General features: G+C 38.7%; 3 protein-coding genes across 4 annotated transcripts in view; 2 read left to right on the forward strand and 1 right to left on the reverse strand.

Moving 5' to 3' along the window:
• The window catches only part of Vdup1 (arrestin family protein Vdup1), a 41,211-nt gene that overhangs the window by 2,364 nt on the left and 20,115 nt on the right, over positions 1–18,732 (reverse strand). Inside the window, exons 1-2 of one of the 2 annotated variants that reach the window (XM_071697896.1) lie at positions 467–1,401; positions 144–268 (exon numbers count right to left, since the gene is read on the reverse strand). In XM_071697896.1, the coding sequence (XP_071553997.1) occupies positions 144–268; positions 467–579 (238 nt within the window). In that variant the 5' untranslated portion in view covers positions 580–1,401. Of the gene's footprint in view, positions 1–143; positions 269–466; positions 1,402–18,732 lie in introns of those variants that run through there. The other variant, XM_071697895.1, reaches the window with a different exon arrangement.
• On the forward strand, positions 2,144–5,261 carry LOC139768056 (uncharacterized). The gene is made up of 6 exons (XM_071697893.1): positions 2,144–2,469; positions 2,956–3,981; positions 4,083–4,350; positions 4,452–4,603; positions 4,715–4,899; positions 4,983–5,261. The coding sequence occupies exons 1-6, from the start codon at positions 2,354–2,356 to the stop codon at positions 5,153–5,155; spliced, it is 1,920 nt and encodes a 639-aa protein (XP_071553994.1). The 5' UTR covers positions 2,144–2,353; the 3' UTR covers positions 5,156–5,261.
• On the forward strand, positions 6,223–18,517 carry Igl (IQ calmodulin-binding domain containing protein igloo). Its single transcript, XM_071697900.1, has 4 exons — positions 6,223–6,956; positions 13,270–13,506; positions 13,586–13,713; positions 15,144–18,517. The coding sequence occupies exons 1-4, from the start codon at positions 6,878–6,880 to the stop codon at positions 15,288–15,290; spliced, it is 591 nt and encodes a 196-aa protein (XP_071554001.1). The 5' UTR covers positions 6,223–6,877; the 3' UTR covers positions 15,291–18,517.

Below are 18,732 nucleotides of genomic sequence, written 5' to 3' on the forward strand. Positions count from 1 at the left end.
ACTTTTGTCAAGCTATTATCGTACAGTATATATACATAATTTATTTAAGCGCGCCACTTAAAGACAGAAACGTAGTTTAAAACGTTAAAAAATATAATCATCAAATTGCGTAAACGCAATGTAATCCGAAGTAATAAATTCACCTGGTTCACCCAACAGCCGCATGCGAAAATCGATGTAATTCTCTTTGTCGTAAACTCTCTCGGCACGTTGACTGCGTACCCGGACTACACCTTCTCCCACAACATGGAAATGAAGTCCCGAGACGCTACGGTAACGTACCCCACATTATTAAACTTGTGTTACTTATTAAATTTACCGCGTATCTATACATAAATCTAGCTCTCTATCACAGTAAAAAAAAATTTTTTTTTTTCCTTTAACGTATACACTTCTTTACGCGCAAAATAATTATTTCGACCATGAACTCGATACCTTCTTTGACTTTTTATAAGGCACTACTTACTAAGCTTCATCGTCCAGCTCTATGAGAACACGGCCGGACAAGAAGTGGCCAGGAAAGTACAGTAGATTCGTGTTATCGAAAAGTATCAAGAACTTGCTGAGTTTCCTCGTCATCTCGCCGACGAAATTGGGAAATGCTGCCTCGTTATGTGTTCGCGGACGGAGAAGGACGGTTCGTGCGGGCACGTTTACGTCACCGCGGCTTCACGCTCACTGAATACACGTCGAGGAACGCGCAGGGGCAGCCTTCTTCTTCCATGCGTTACCTCGTGATGCGAGGTGAGAATCACTGGCTTGCATCGCATCAGCAACACGTTCGTAACATGGCACGCGGCTCTCCTTCCCTTTCCGTCCTTCGCAATCTCTCTCTCTCCTTCCGCGCGTGCTGGCCGATTGGCAACCAGCTACGATACCACGATACACCTCATCGTCGCGCTTTTCTCAACGGCGGCACATTCCGGCACGCGCTTTGTTTTCCGCCTTGTTTTTACGATCGATATAGGCGATCGAGGGAAGACCGATCGAGTAGCGATACTCCGGACTCTATCGTCGCCCACCGCGAAACTTTCTGTCACCGTTTCGCAGAGTGGTCACCGCACCTTCTTGCCCATTCTTGGAGACGCGCTCACTTTCGCTCCCTACCTTCCTACCTGGTTGCTTCTCTACCACCTCCCATCCAGTCCGGTCTGGACTGGTCTCACTTGCCTGATACTCGGCCAATGGCAGTATTTTAATCAACTGCTGCTTTTGGCATTGAATGTTTAAATCATGGTATACATTGCATTAGTCTCACTGTTGCGTTAAAAAGTTGCAATTATCAATAAAAACGATGAAAGCGATAGTTTTTTTCCTATGCGGTATTTCTTATAGTTTTTAAAAAAGGCGCATTTTTATTTTAATAACGGAAAGACAATTTATTAGGATCTATAACTTTGGAATAGCCCCCGATGTGTGCCTGGAGTTTTCCCCTGAACTAACCAATCAGATATTTTTATTTTAAATCAATTGACGACGTGGTCAATTGCCATAAGACAGCCAGTTTTGATTGCTCCGCTAGTTTTGTCAAAAACGAGAGAAACAAATAGAGATAGAGATAGAAAAGAGACAAAGAAGGAGATAGAAAAAAAGAGAAAGCGATAATGAATGTATTGAATGTGTATTCTCTCTCGTAGGATTTTGACAAAATCGCCTTATGGCCAGACTCTTAATTATAAGGTCTCTAGTTATAGAGAATTTATCGGTCGAACGCCGGACGCGGTGTGAATTCTCCATTAAAAAAACATCGTTTATTTAATATCTTCTGACAGGCTTGCAAGTTTTACAGTTACGAGCAGATATCACTTTGGCTCGGACGCCGTATGCAGCTTAAGAGTTAATCGTTTATTAGTTTATTCATTTATTCCGTTTTTCCTGCCTTAGTTGGGTTACGTAGGTTTAATTGTCATTAATTAATTAATTAATTTAAGGTTTTATTATATTTCATTAAATATATATTTAAAATTTTACATGATCCACGCATTTTTATTTCTTATAATCGAATTTCACTTTAAAGTGAGCGCCTACAAAACGGGTCGCCTCCTGATTGGTTCAACCGTCAAACCTGCCGCCATTATGCGCAATGCTTCACCTGTCTATTTACAGTAATTTACACCATAGGAACAACGAAGTTATCCACGTTGGGCAACGTAGTGCTGCGTGCTGCGTGCTGCGTATGGCCGCGTGTTGCGTGTTATCGATTTAGAGGTGTCAACAGTACAGCATAATACTTTATTGTTGTTGTTTATTATTGATAGCTAAAAAAATAGCTTGAATTATATTATATCACGGTGACTGAAAATTTAACGATTCATTATATCGCGCGTTTTAACTGTCCATAGTTTAGAAATTTATGATGGAGAATAAAGCAATTAGTCAGAAGGAATATTTGAAAAAGTATACCTTGGGCGATGGTGACGAAAAAAAGAAGAAAAAGAAGAAGAAGAAGCATAAGACGGGAGCGAAAACGTAAGACCCAATTTACAAATATTTTAATTCGTTTCAGCAATGAATACTTTGCATCGAAGTTAGGTTATGTTGTCAGCTGTGCATGATGCTTTGGAATGCAGTATCGGTAAACGGAGGCTGTGTAAACGTAAAGTTAACACGTTTATGTCACTCGTATCATCGCGAATCATTTTTTACACTTTTTTTTACATGATTTTACATGAAATTATTGAACATAATTTTTTTAATAAGACTATTCATGATTTTTACGATACCTTTAAAAATAATGTTGAAAACTTCTGATTACTCGGGACTTACATTTCTATCATATTTTTTGTTCAGATTAACTTACGTACATAGCGACTAATATTTGCACAATTATTTCAACATCTAATTTTGAAACTAAGATCTCTTAATTTCACCACAGCTTTCTTCGTCTTTATAAAATATTTTTTGGAAAGGGGGATTTCTGACCTGATCGTGAAACGGGTGGACGTATTTTTGCAGAGTGAAAATTATAGATGACGATATAGACTTGAGGAATATGAGACCCATTGAAGAAGGTGAATTCGATATCCTTTTAGCGGGAGAAGACGCTCCTCAAATTGCTGGTATAGTTGATGAACGTGGGCCGGTCGATTTTACCGATAAGAGAAGGTGGAAAATTATAACCGAGAACGACGAAGGTGATTTAACTATTATTAATCGTCCTGTCGATAAAGAAACAAGAAATCTTAACGAGACAAATGCCAAGCGGATCAATGATAATCTCGATTTGAGTCCACCTAGAGCTAAGCGTTCTAAAAATAAACGTATGGCTTCAAGTCCAGGACGATCTAAAGATGATGGTTCAGATCTGAGTCCACTTAGATCTAAGCGTTCTAAGAATAAACGTGCGGATGTGAATCCAGATGAACGATCAAAAGATGACAGTTCTGATCTGAGTCCACCTAGACCTACGCATTCGAAGGATAAACACATCGACTCACGCGGACGATCTAAAAATGACGATGATTCAGATTTGAGTCCACCTAGACCTACGCATTCGAAGGATAAACACATCGACTCACGCAGACGACCTAAAAATGACGATGATTCAGACCTGAGTCCACCCAGACAATCGAAAAATTATGATTCAGATTTGAGTCCACCTCGACAATCCAGAAATAATGATTTTGACTTGAGTCCGCCCAGGAAACCTAAAAATCATGACTCAGATTTAAGTCCACCTAGAAATACGAAACATTCGGCTCGCAGTATATCTGGACGAAGCTACCGAAGTTCAGGTAACAGAGACAGTGATTCGGATTTTAGTCCACCTAGAAAAAATCGCAAGCACAATCTAGATACAAATTTGTATGAAAGCAGAAAGAATACGAAGAGTAGAGATTCGGATTTAAGTAGATCTCGGCATAACGAACACCGGTCTGGGAGAGATAATTCGCCACGTTCCAATTCGCGTAGAGGCGATAGAAGGCACGATTATCACGATAAAAAAAGTTCATCCAGATCAAGTGGACAAGATGTACCAAGGTAATTTTTACGTCAGATATCCGATGAAGATTATTATGATCAAATATTATATATTCTGTCGCCATATGAATTAAGGTGATAAATATAATCTCTTTTGGCAGGTCAAGCAGAGATAAACGGGAGAAGAAACATGAAGATAGAAATCGTGACTCTCGACCGTACTCAGATACACGGGAAAAAAGGAAAAAGTCGCGTTGGGACGAGGAAACAGACGAGTCCGAACGTGGACACACGGAAAGTCATTCAAAAAATGATGATAGTCGAGCGACAAGGACATTAGACGGAAAAACAGCAGGATTCCAAGCTGCGAAAGCATTGCGAGAAGAAACTGAAGCCATTAAACGGCAAGAGGCAGAGCACTTCAAAAAGGTAATGTTCTCTATAATATAAAGTTATATTTATAGAAATCGTTATTTATCCTTGGAGGATATAGATAATATAAGTTAGCGAATTGTTTTTTTTTTTTTCAGCTAAGTAAAGAGATCACCGGAGAAGGACAAGCTACGATTGTGCGTGACAAAACGGGAAGAAAGCGCAATTTAGAAGCAGAAGCAGCGGAAAAACGAGAAGAGGAAAAGAAGCAACGAGAGATAAATGAGAAATACGCTAAATGGGGAAAAGGGTGAGCGATTTTTCTTTTATCTCTATTTCGTTTTTACTTTTCTGGTAAATTCTTTTTTTCTTCTCGTGCTAATATACGTCCGTGATAATAGATGTCCATGTTTTATTCTAGCTTGAAACAAGTGGTGGATCACGAGGAAAAATTAAAAAATGACTTGTACGAGATGAATAAACCTTTGGCGAGATACGCAGACGACGAAGATCTAGAGAAACAATTGAGAGAAAGAATGAGGGAATTTGATCCTATGGAGGAGTATTTAAAACAAAAACAGATAAAAGAGGGAAAAAGAAAGCCAGGTATATAGATCGATAGGGACTTTACACTTCTCTTCCTATCGTATATCTAAAAAGAAATTGTCATTTAATCATTTCAATTGTAGATCCGCCGCAATATCACGGTTCGTACGCGCCAAATCGATTCGGTATTAAGCCCGGTCATCGATGGGACGGGGTCGATAGAAGTAACGGATACGAGAAGAAGTGGTTCGAATCACAAAACGCAAAAGTAGCGTTACAGGAAGATGCCTATAAGTGGAGTACAGCCGACATGTGATCACGTTCACACATATTACTATAGCAGAAGTTTTCAATTCTATTTCCATCGATCGTTAGTAAAGAAGCGTCAATAAAGAAGATTTTAAATGTTTCGATAATACAAATGTCCTTTTTTTTTCTATTCCCGTGCACGTGTGCGATTGCTCCAAGTGTAAAAAGATCGTTTTTCCCTAATCCTTATCTTTATGTTCTCCGCAAGTGGTATAGCCTAACGACTGAGATATATCAGTAACGTACACGTGTGCGGAAACCGCGAGATCGATATTCGTTCCAGAAAACGAGAAGAACGGAGAGGCTGGCGCCGGTCTGGCAACGGTCTGCCGGCGATGGTCTAGACGGAGCGGAATACCACCGTCTGCGAAATCGATCGTGCGCTTTTAAGGTCGCGGGGAATCCACTCCGGATGGCGGGTAGTATGGGAGTTATTGGGAGTGGCGGAGCGCTGCACATTTGACATAGTCGTTCGCGGCGCGCGCGATTACCGGATCGAAACGTTTTTTCTTTTTTACGGTTTCGCCGTGCAATCGCGCCGTGGCTATATCGAGTCCTGGCGCCGAATCCTCGCGGAAAGGACGACCGTCATACATTGGTAACACTGAGGCTTGCGCTTTAGGCTTTCGTCGCCTAAAGCGTGTCGCTTCGCGCCGCATCGCGCCGGCTAAAAACGTGACTGGAAACGTGGCGATCTCTTCCGCGTCCCGTCGCCGCCGCCGCCGCCGCCGTCGCCGTCGCCTCCGCGACTCTTCCACGGCGCGAAGAAACGGGGGTGCTGCGTGGCGCGAATATATATCGGCGTCATATACATAGACTTGATACAACCCGGCTTGGTTGCCACGCGAGCAAGGGCAGGGTCGTAAGTGAGCGACGCCAGTATCGTTCGCGACGTCGAACGGAATTTCTCGTTCTCTCTGCGTGTACAGCTCGCGGTAATGCTCGACTTTCGGTGAGAGCCACGATCGGTCGGTGGAATCCTTCCTTCGTCGAAGGAGACGACCGCGGGACGCCGGGCGTCGCGTGACAGTGAGACGCATGAGGGAGTCTCGGATTACTTTCAAGTGTGAAGGATTGTCTCGCAGGTGCCGGCGCCACGCGACGTGTCAGTAACCCCCGAATAACGGTGGGAAGCAAGGGGTGGGCGCAGGAGGAACCTAACACCTACACATATGCGCGCATATGTAGATAGAAAAAAAGAGAGAGAGGGGAGGAAAGTAATTTCGAATGAAAATCGTCGAATTTTCACAGTCGGTTAAACGTGCAAGATATATTTTTAAAAGCTTCAAAGAAATTTTAGTCGCGACTAGAAAGATAGCTATTTTTCATTACCACAAGGATAAAAAGAATATCTGAAGCACAGAGAAAGAGAGAGAGAGAGAGAGAGAGAGAGAGAGAGTACAACGCGACGTTTTACATTCGCGACGGATTCTCGGACAGTGAAGGATAGAAAGCGAGTGGAAGGGAGAAAGGAGTGAGTAAAAAAGGAGAAAATAGAAAAGTGAAAGGGACAAGAAGAAAATTTATACTCTTTAGTATCCCAATAAAATAGAACGTAATTACTATATTTGCTACAAGACTTTTCTACTGAGAAAAGTGATAACTTGACTCAACTGTTTTTATTTCGTAACGCGATGTTAACAAGGGAACTGCAATAATACGGGTGCCTCTTGAAGTCTGATTTAGTTCGATACAAGAAAATTTAAGAGAAGAACAGACAGGGAGAGACATGGGGTGCAATACTAGCAAGGAGAGCGTTCAGCCAGCGGTGGAGGAGGCGAAAGAAGGCGATTCCGTCAAGAACGGGGGTGAGCGATCATCCCTTTCGATTTGTTAATCGTGCGAGCCATCGTCATGCAAATTTGTAACGAATTGTGCGATAAACACGATCTAATTTTCTGCATATTTCCGCTTTACTAGAGTTTGCATGATATTGAATTTTGTATTGACGACGATGACATCGTACCATGCTTTTTATCGTTTTTTGAGTGTCTTGCACCATTTTAATCTCTATAAATTGCAACTACCACAAAACTCCGGCGTTGTTTATCTTGACAATGACAGAGTCTGCTTTGTTTCACAATGATAAATGTACCTCTGTTCACTTCGTTAGATCCTTCGAGCTGATTGCGCGCACGCTTCAGTAATATCAACGCAATCAGTAGGGTCGGCAGAACGAACGAACGACTATTTTCCATGTAACAAATGCGTTCGATGCGCACAATGATGAATATACAAATTTTTTAATATTTTATTCTTCATACTTTGCGAGACTCGAACCAATCTCAATTAACTTTTCAAGGAAGACTTCTCGACAGAATCAATCTCGATTAACTTCTCGATGAAGACTCGAGTCATTAAAAATTCATATTTTGCGAGACTGCAATCAATCTCGATTAATTTTTCGATGAATAGTTGTCGATAGAATCAATCTCGATTAACTTCTCGAATGAAGACTCATTCGAGTGATTAATTAAACGATCTGTCGATTGAAATTAAACGAAAATTCTCGGAAGAGACTATTTTCTTTAATATCAATAAATTGTTTTAGTTTAATTATTATATGGAATAAATTTTTTGTGATGTAAACAGTTTTTACTATTTGAGAATAAATGTGAGAATAAATTTTGTTTATCTTGTTATCTAAAGCGGAATCGAACACATAAAATATGGACTTAAAGCGCTCTCATTTAATAAGAAAACGATTGACATTAATAAAATGGATATTTTTGTGTGCTCATGTCAAATCTCGCGTTATGTATTTTCTGCTTTATTAGATTTCTAGAAATTTAATGTTAAAATTTCCTCTCATCTCTCGATAATGTACGATCCTCGATAACGCGCCAGAAAAACAAATGTATTTTGGCGAGCGTAAAATAGGGCGTTCGTGAAATCCGATGGGGGTGTATCGAAATACCGTATAAAAGTGATCGCGTGATGTATGTCAAGGTTTAACCCTTCACTGTTTCTAGAACTACGAAAGTTTCCTTTTATAATCGAGATATGATGGACGATGGCGTTGGTTAAGAAAAAGTGGAGTAATGGATTTAACAGAAAAAACATTAATAAAAAGCTCATTATTTGTACGAATACGTCGGGAACTCGTTGTTTTTATTAATGAAATAATCACAAAATGAATGAAATAATCATAAAATAGTATTTATGGAATAGTAATAGACACAATAACTGTGTTTTCGCAAGTATTATAAACGGGAAAAGAGCTCCATCATTTGTATGAATACGTCGAGAGCTTGTCGTTTTTATTATGAATGAAATAATCACAAAATAGTATTTATGGAATAACAATAAGAAGCAATAACTGAGTTTTCGGAAGTATAACAGACGGAAGATCGAAATTTGTCTGACAAAATAATAATCTCTTCGCACGTGAGTTCCGTGTATTGTATCGCATGATTGCACGAGCACATTGATTAATATTTAAAGAGCTCGACTTATCAGAAGCTGATACGGCAAGTTTAATTATTGAGTTTCGGGAATTCCTGCTTTACTGACTGGTAATAAAAATCCGTACAACCTAACTTGCTTCGAGCAGAATCAATTACTCCGGAGCTTCGATGAATTTCCGCATGTGAGATACTGATTGTGAGTTTCATCAATACCGACGCAACACTGCATAGAGATTCCAACAGTGTGGCTCGCATAAGAATGCCGATCGAACAGGAATGCTACTGCGGGATGATGAATGGAATCGATATATAAAAGTCTTTTGCGAAGCTGCTGGTGTAGCATGTTAATCGATCTTGAAAATAGAGTTTCGAGCCCTTTCAGATGCAAACGGAGCGGAAAAATCTAAAACGACTACGTTTAAAGGTGCCATTTCACGTTGACGCTCGACGCTCATTTTCAGCGAGCAAAAATCTTCAAATATAATATATTTTATTTATGTATATATATAAATTTACTTATATAATATAAATAAGTAAAAAATATTATTTCTAGGGTCATGTGGTTTCGCTTTGACGCTAGCGTCAAGAAATAAAGCTGAATTTATTCAACATCCAGCGTTGACGCTGAATCGTCGTTGATCGTCTCAGTACAATCAAAAATAGGCTTCGAAATACGTAAAATATTAATTATTTTCAAGTAATATCTTTAAGTAATAATATTTTACGAATATATATATAAATAAAAAATATTATTTCTGAAGATTTTTGCTCACTGAAGATGAGCGTCAAGCCGATCAAGCGTCAACGTGAAAAGGCACCTTAAAAGTTTTTGTTAAAACATAGAAAAATGTTTGTGAGTGGAATTTCTTGGAGTGGAACGCTATGTTCTCATCGATGATGAATATTTGAAGTATCCGAAATGACAGGAAAATTTTTTGGCTCATCAGACGTAACATAACATTCCAACAGTTTATGAATGCGTACGCGTATTCTCTTGTGACTAAACTAATCTTGTGGTTAATCTAATTATAACAATCTATACATAAAAAAATAACACGTCTGACCTAGTTCTGCCGTGTACAATTGCGGATCGTTATCATTCCCAGGCTCAAAGTGGCGATCGTTTTCTTGTTAAAAGGAATATTTCACGCGCGGTGAACGAAAGTGTAAAAGAGAACAGAAAGAAGGGTAATTGATGACGTAAACTGTGCTGCGATTGCATTCGTCTTGTTAACAAAAGTTGAATATAAATGAAACGTTGCCATTTTGATTGTATATACTGTATATAGTACTTTCGGTATTCGCGATTAGCGCACGTGGATTTGTCGATAGAATTAAGTTATTATAGCAATTAACATAAGTAGCTTACACATAATGCAACGCAATTTATCGTTTATCGGCGCAATTTTAATAGAGTCTGTAAACTGTTTATATCGGATTTTCCCTTAATCCTCTTTGCCAACATTGTTGGCTTCTTAACGATTTGGATGCCGTGTGACAGTATTCTCACTATTGCGATTAAGCCGTTCGCAAGGCATGCTTTATACTCTATTTTTAGAGAGAATAATATTTTTTAAAATAATGGATCGTATTTGCAGAACATATTATCATACGATTTTCTCAAGGTTCTGCAGTGAGTGCGTAATGGTGCAATTGCTCAAATATTCACGACTTAATAGACCGAAAGGAAGGAGGGAAGGCAATAAGGCATTATAGTAAGAGAAAAGCCACAAGACAAAGAGAATTTCACCGCAGTTGCAAATGCGTAATTAATTACAATTCAAAATACATATTATCAAAAGCACAAAACGTTTCGGCCCGTTTTGGACCATCCCCAATACCTCGAGAAGAAAAAAAGAAAAAAGATCAATATCTTTTTTAGGCCGGGAGAGTCCAAAGTGGGGCGAAACTGTGTGATATTTTCGACATTCCTCTTATACATTCGCGAGTTAATGGAGCTCGAAGACATTCGGTCGCGAATCGATGTGCTCGGCCAGGTTATTAACGGAGCGAGCGAGCGAAAAAAACCGCAAATATAAAAAGTCCGATATACAGAGGGTTGAACGACATCCGCGACGGCCCTGTTTCGCGGCGTGCACTCGGTCGCGGGGCGAGAATCCGTGGACTGCGACTGCGAACGAGCGGCGCGGCAGGGCCGTGATCGGCCGCTATTGTAAACGGGGTCGTCGGGCGCCCGGGAACAGTCAGTTGCACATCAGACCGAGCCGCGCGTGGATGTGCAGGTGAGAGAGGCCGAGCGAGCGAGCGGGCGACGCAGGTGAGTCGCGGCGCGAGTGCGACCCGACGCCGCCTCCTCGCAATGCAACGATCCTCGCGTGCATGCTTTAACCCGTCGGAGGGAAAACCGGGTTAAAAGAGGCGGGTGGCGGGCGGCGATGACCGGGGCGGGGGCCTCAAGTGATATCGTCTCGAGACACGCGACACGCGAATCGCAATCGCCACACGCCGTTAATATCGCTTTTACAAGCGCGAGGCGCGAGGTAAAAGCCCGAAACGGATCATTGGCTCGAAACGTACGTGTTTGTCAGGTGCGACGCGCGGAGCCTCTTGCACTTCGTGCTTGCACATCTGAGGACGTCGTATCGAACGCCCCGTGACCGGGCCGGGTCAAGTAAAATAGGAATCTTTATGATAACCGACGGAAATAGTCGCACCCTCAAAAACCCGAAACCTATTTGAGATCAGCTGTTCGGCTGACCGACTGTTATTTCGCAGGTTGTAAACCGATTAACAGATGCGCGAAATAAATTCTCTCGGATATCCGCGATAAGGAGCAATCTCTGTCTCAAGATTTCTAAATCTTCTTGCCAAATACACTTGGATTTTTATCGCGCTTTTAGAACACAACACTTATTAAACATTGCACAATTTCTAAATTAATCTCTTCTTCATTCAGTGAAATATAAAATATTTTGAAATTAATTGACATTTTAATTAATATTAGCAGGTCAATGTTAAAGCATTCCGTTTTTTTTTATAAGTGATATTTAATTGCAAAATATTAATTTATAAATCATTAAAAAGCTTATCATTCAGGAATTACTTTTATGATTTTTCTCGACAGAAAATTGTCGCAATTGTCTAAAGATAAAACAGTTTACGATGTCGCCAAATTTATCTTTATAGTTTCAATCGATATATAAAATTAAATTGATCTATTCAGAGTTAAAAGGGGTTTCATAATCACGATAACGATGTTTCTCTGGCAAGTTTGATTTCCTCGAGGGTTCTGGTAACAAGGTCTGGGTGGATCGATGGCGGAACATCCTTGCGTGATATCAGAGAAGAAATAAAAGCAAATCCAAGCATTTAAGAAACATTGTCAACATATTGTAAAAATATCGGGACAGGCGCAAAGGGAATGTTCGAAGATGAGATCGCGATACAAATAACGGCTAACCCTCAGATAAGCATTTTTAGTTTTTAACTAAAATTCAATGCGCGCTTTTTATCCACGTGCATAAAACATGTGCGATGTTATCCTTTCTCCTTTTTACTTTCTCTGAGAAAGCCTTACAGCACGTATAAACATAAACGTCGATAAAATTACCGCGAACCTGTACGATCGATCCGCCAGCTTTGCACAATGTGACAAAACAACGAGAAGCGCAACTAGGGAAGAATTCATTGCTCGTCACGAAAGTGTCTCGCTATATTTCTTGAATTCCCACTTGCTCTGTCTAGCTCTATCAAGTAGTAACCTAGGGAAACAGTGTCGCGCAAAAGCGCTCAATAGCTGGTGTGTTCTATTTTCTAAAAGAAAAATCAGTTTCCAATGCTGTCACGCTTAATCCTCATATCTTACATTTAATTGTTTTATTCATTCGAGCTCGATGGAACTTCAATATATAACATATAATTGGAGAAAAATCGACTTAAAACGCATCAATCATGACGCATTATCCTATTTCTAAAATATTGCAGGGATATACCTGTAATTGAGTTAAATTGAGATATAATGGAACCAAAAAGACTGTGGTGTAAAGTGCGAGATTTGGTGCGAGGATTAACTTTTATTACAATTGTTACTTCGTCGGAGAGAAAAATTATTTTTTACGATTTTTTAAACGAAAAATTTTCGCACCGCGTGAAATGACCGCTTAAAGATATGACAGAACTTTATCTCTGTCGATACATGTCGATGAATCATTGGAGAGACACGAAGATTTTTAACTTCATTAGCAAATAGATGGAAGAGCCGATTAATATTTGTCGCATCATTTCACATCAGAGCGTGAAATATTAAAGATGTATATTAGGCATTGTATAATCTCGAGCGCGAAAATAGAAACGCTAATCGATACTTGTCGCTCTGGAACGTGTCTGTGGAAGGTGAAATGTTCGGAATAAATGTAGGTGAACTGTGGCTAACACGGCGGCCATTTCTAATATACGGGATGTATCAGAAGCCGCGCCCTTTCTCCAATCTTCTACGGATTTTCGGGCAATTTATAGCCGCTTTTTCCTTAAGGGAAAATCAGGGAGCAATTACCGGCTGATATATTGTATCACATAATTTATGTGTCGCTTGTATATCATTATTTATGCCCGATTCTTTATATTATCATTATACTCATTGTTATCGTTCAAGAAACTTCTAGCTGTATTCTGTATTAGGTGCAGCATCTCTAATTCATGTTTTGCATAAAATTAAGCCGAAAGCGAAATTATTCTTTATTACTTCTGTTCGAAGATATCTCAAAGGCGGCTGAAAACAGCGCAGAATCCTCGAACGAGGGGAACGAAAACGCAGAGGGAGATAAAGAGAAAGAGGCAGCAGCCACGAAAATACAAGCAGCTTTCCGTGGGCATCACGCTAGAAAAAGTCTGAGAGTGTCGGAAACAGCGTCGAAGGAGACAAAAACTGACGAAGAACCCTCCGAACCTACGCAGGAACAGCTGCAGGAGGAATTTCCTACCGACGATCAGGGTGAGCGACTATATATGCCCTGATATAAATTCGGAGCTCGAGGAAGGATATCGTTATTTAAACAGCTTCTATTCCATAGAGCTCTGTGACGCGGCGAAAAAGATACAAGCGACTTTCCGGGGCCACATGTCGAGAAAGGAAGCTACCGCTGCCGCCAAGTCGGCGATGAACATGGTTGAGAGTGCGACTGCCAAGATAGAAGAAAAGGTGAGTTAACTGTCAATCTCGTTAGATACCTATATACGTGAAGGCTTACTATCTATTGATCAAAGAGGGTTAGAAGCTGCTCTTCGACCTTTCGTAAAAATTTTAAACGCGAGTTCTATTGACTCTTCGCAGAACTTCACCTGACCTGATATAATCCCTGGGTTCCGTAAAGCGAATATGCGCGCATTTTCTATAGTAAATGTTACGTATGCTATAGATGAATGCGCGCATATGCGCTTTACGGAACCCAGGGTATATCTGATTGCCAGGAAAAGGGTTTATTCAATTATTGGCCATTTTCTATTATTGATATACGTATAATAATGTTCTAATTTTCGATTGAGTCATTTAATGCAAAGTTTGATTTATTAAAATTTGTTTAAACTGTATATATATATTACGTATATGATAATTGTGTATATATAGAAAATAATATATTCTTGATATTCGGTTTTTAAAATCTTGTACAGTTTAGATCAATTAATCTCGCTTAATAAGAATTAATTTCTCAGTGAAAGTTTTATTATGAATTATCTACTTGTTGATGTAAGAAATGATCAAAGACCGATAAGGCCAACTAATTATGATAAAGAATAAGATGTCTTTGTGTGTAAAGTAGTAACCCCACCTACTGGATCAGAGCTCCCTAGAGTTATAAGAAAAGTTATAAGAAAAGATTTTTTATTAATAGGCAGTTTTATTGATAAATAGTGAATTAATTTCATACCTTCTAATAAAAGTATTAAGAAATTATGCGAATTAATGTTTCAGCAAATTCATGACAATGTGTCACATTTTTCGTAAATTATATTTCTGGGAAATAACCGCTATATGGTCACGTAGTATTCGTTGCGCGTTATATTAAAACAAGAATAAATAGCTAAGAGAGCTGTTGTAATCAAAGTAATTTTTTTCCTCAATCTGATACGCCAATATTGATTCGATCGATGAAGCGGTAATGACAGGTTTTGATGCACAAGGTCGCCGTGATCGATCATTTCTGTACCGAGGTCCGTGAGAGAAAGCTATTGTTAGACCCTTTGACATTACGTTGATCCACGAATGCCCGGCGAATAATCGACAGCTGCCTTCCAAGCTAAAGATGATCATCTGGGTACCGAAGCGCTACTAAAGCTCGTCTCGAGACCAGTAGACCGGTATGGCCTACAATGTTTAAGTTACTTTCGTGTCGTATCGATTAATTAAGTACGGGCTAGTTGACGCACAGCGGGATTCCGTGCAGTCTCAGTCTCATTTAAGATAAGAAGGCTAACTTCGATAAACGCGAGAGAAACACATTCCGTTCGCGATCGAATAAGTTCCCGTTTCGGAAAGCTATATTCGAGGATAAAAAGATTTAGGGCGCCTTAAATTAACAAACGGCTATAGCACTCTACGTTTTACGTTTCTGTTGTCAAATTCTGTTGCAGATGGACGACGCTGCCCAAGAATTAGAGGGGATCGACTTGGCCGATCCGGACTTGCACAAGGCAGCGACCAAGATTCAAGCGAGTTTCCGCGGTCACAAGGTCCGTCAGGAGGTCAACATCCTTACTGCCGACGACATTAAAAAATAAGACGCTTACTCAAACGCAGGGATGCCGGGAGATAGAATATTACTTATTACAGTCAGTGCCATTCTTAAACAGGTTTCGAACGCCATCCCCTATTTCTTGTACCTTATAATGTAGTGTCCATAAACTAGTAAATTATGCGCGTAAATATACGAGGCATTCCAGACAAGCCGAACAACGGACAGGCGAACGAGTTTTATTAGTTCACTTCGGGCCGCTAGTTGTAAACAACGATACCGTTTATTTTACATTAAAACAATTAATCCAGCCTTCGCCCGGGACCAGTGAGATTTAAGCGCTTTCTACTTTGGCTAAAATGACTATCCTTCAAACGAGATATTTACAGGCTGAGGCATACAAATGGGAACATTTAAATATTTTTATTATTTATCGATATATAAAAAAAGTTTTCCGGAACAAAGTTGCACTGTGTAAAGAAGGACTACAATGGCAAATAAAAAAAAGATTGTTCCTTGAGCCGTTTCCTATAATCGATTTAGAGTGCATTTCACACAATTCGCTACATAACTACATTCTGGAACTATCCTCATACTATCGACTTATACTTACATTTTTTATGAGTTATTACTGCCATACATGAGCAGAGAGATATATTACAGGCAGATTTTTCAAGACTTTTCAAAGAACTTTTCTCAATATGGTTATATAATACTTCCTATGCAAAACGCTAAAGAAAGATTAAATGTGATATGGTGGAGAAAGAACGGACAGTTTCCTATATAATTACCCGACTTAATATTCAACATAAATTGTGATCTACAACAACAGAATGACAAACATGCAAAATCCTCGTATCTGGTAGGTATGTTAAGTGGAACGCGACGAACGCGATAGAGTATAACTTTAACATCCTGCGCATGATAAACGGAGCATATATTAAGATGTACCAATATCAATAATATGCATGTTAACTTTTATAAGTTCCTGTATCTATGTAAAATAAACGGTATGGTTGTAGCGTTTCCAATTCTAAAATTAACGATGAAAGTCTGTTTTTCGAATATCTTTTATTACGACACACAAATGTTGAAAGCATGATTTAATCTTATTGTTTCTAATTTATTGTTGAAAACGGAATGTGATAACTAAAAAGTATATTTCTCGACTGCACTTTTTACATTTTCCTACATTTTTTTTACCTTTCTCTTTCTCTCTTTCCCTCTGTTTCTCAAAAGTTAAATGTATATCTGTTTTATTTTAAATGTGGAAAGTGTAAAAATGTGTACGATTGCTTCTCCTTTGAGAGTTTGGAAAAAAATATATCGATCTAAATGCAAAATAAACTGGTTAGTCCCGATCGTCATATTATTCAATTTATCATATTTAGAGGGACTATAAATTTAAAAACGTCTTTCCCATATTACTAATTATACATAAAAAGATAATTAAGAAAGAGGAAGTTCCAAACTTTCAAATAATTTTACAAACTTTGGACACAAAAGATATTGTATTTTATCATTATTGTATTTTACGTTATTAATGCAGTAGAACTTCTATTTAACGCGGAATATGGCTCATTTCAGCTTTAAAATAAAATTTGTGGATATATTATAAACATATTAATCTGTAAAACTTTTTATTAAAATTTTTCCGGTGTTATTCATTTTGCGTAAATGATTCTTTCAGATGCTTTTCACGTGTTATTATGGCGGGGGCATCTAAAATAATGTAGCTGCACTATTGTCGGCCTATTGTCAATAATAAAGTAATTATAAAGTAGCCATTAATCGAGGTTCTACTGCATCGATTAAAAGCGTGCGTCATATATAGAACTTATAGTAAAAAAAAAAAGGCTAAAGAGTCTCGTCGAAATAACGAGTTCGGTCTTTTTAGTAATAATTTGGAGCTTACTTGCTCAAAACCTTCTTACCAAAGCTAATTCTGCTCTATATTTTCTTCTTTAATGTAATATATAGCAAATCTTTCCCGAATATCGACAGCTACCTCCAACTTTGTTGCGATCTAGTCCATTTTTCATGAATTAACGTATCGATGTACCGTTGAAATGGGAATTTTTTTTTTAGCAGGCCTAAAAAGACTCACTTATGTATGCTATCAATCACTTGTCATACGTGATTATAGCAACGATCGATCGGTAAGCGATTCAAGGTGCATAATACGAAGCAGCGAAGCAGCAACTAAACTACTCAAATAATTGTTTATTCTTCAGTGCTAACTTTACTCGTCCACAAAGCAGGGTACTGCGAATTTATTATTTTCACGTTCGTCCACGTGTTTTTCTACAAAGCGAATATTATTTCTACCTTCTATATTTGTAATTTATACCGATGTTTATACCAATTTTGCTGAAGATGCTGACGAATTGCGTATTAAATATAATATTACGCGACATTCCTATACTACACGTTTAACGCTGACTATGAGCAATAATTACACGTATTTATTGTAACGAAATTCCGCAACTTAGTCATTACATACAAGTAAATGATATACAAGTAAACGTATCGCGGTAATATTGAAATTTTCTCGAATATATAATATGCACTATTCTACGCGATATTCCTGCGCGATTGATATTGATTGCAATGGTACGTGCAGCTATTGTTCAGTAGCAAGCAGATATATATGAAACAGATATAGTCGAACAGCATGTCTGAATTCCCGATATCCAATATATTTTATTTCAATTCCCGATTCCTATACCCTATATCCGATATCATTAACTTTTAGCTTCTAAGATCAAATCTCGAATTCGCAATAGCGAGTTCTCAATTTCCCGTAAAAAAATATTCCCGTGGATATTTCCGCTTTCCATTCTCGCAGTTATATCCACGATTTTTATTTACCAAGTTTCGAATTTATAAACAAATATTATCTTGGCTCACACGATTACGTATTACTCATAGGTTATCTACGATTGTCGCTTGTAGAAAATTGAAGCGAAGCTTCGGTATCGCCGAAAATGGTCTATCATCGAGTAACGTCGTCTTGTTTATGTCGGAGTGTGAACATTGTGAATGAAGAATATTTATTGTATCGAATTAATGTATAGAAAGGAACGTTGCGACGAATAATAGACATTCTTGTCGATACGTTACTTTACCACGTATGAATAGTTTAGCGGTGCACAAGAACAAGTTGTGGTAAAAAATATATTGTAAGAATATAATAAAACGATCGTACCGCGTTAAAACGGGCGGTACATTACATGTAATCCATTTGTTTAAAATACATACCTACTTAATGTACGGACTAAAATCTAAATATTAGGACATCGTCCGCAAACTCAATCAATTAGGGTTGTAATGGGCTTATAATTGGGCGAACACGATGATGTGATGAAGAATATAGCGATTTACCAAAGATCCTATTACAATATTCAATAATGATTTATGCAATAATAATTTACCTTTCTTTTTACACAAAAATATTGCTAACGGCTTATAGATTCAATATTAATATA

Source organism: Temnothorax nylanderi, unplaced genomic scaffold (genome assembly GCF_030848795.1).
Source record: "Temnothorax nylanderi isolate EJ_2023f unplaced genomic scaffold, tnyl_v1.0 TNYL_tig0013_pilon, whole genome shotgun sequence".
Taxonomy (NCBI): Eukaryota; Metazoa; Arthropoda; class Insecta; order Hymenoptera; family Formicidae; genus Temnothorax; species Temnothorax nylanderi.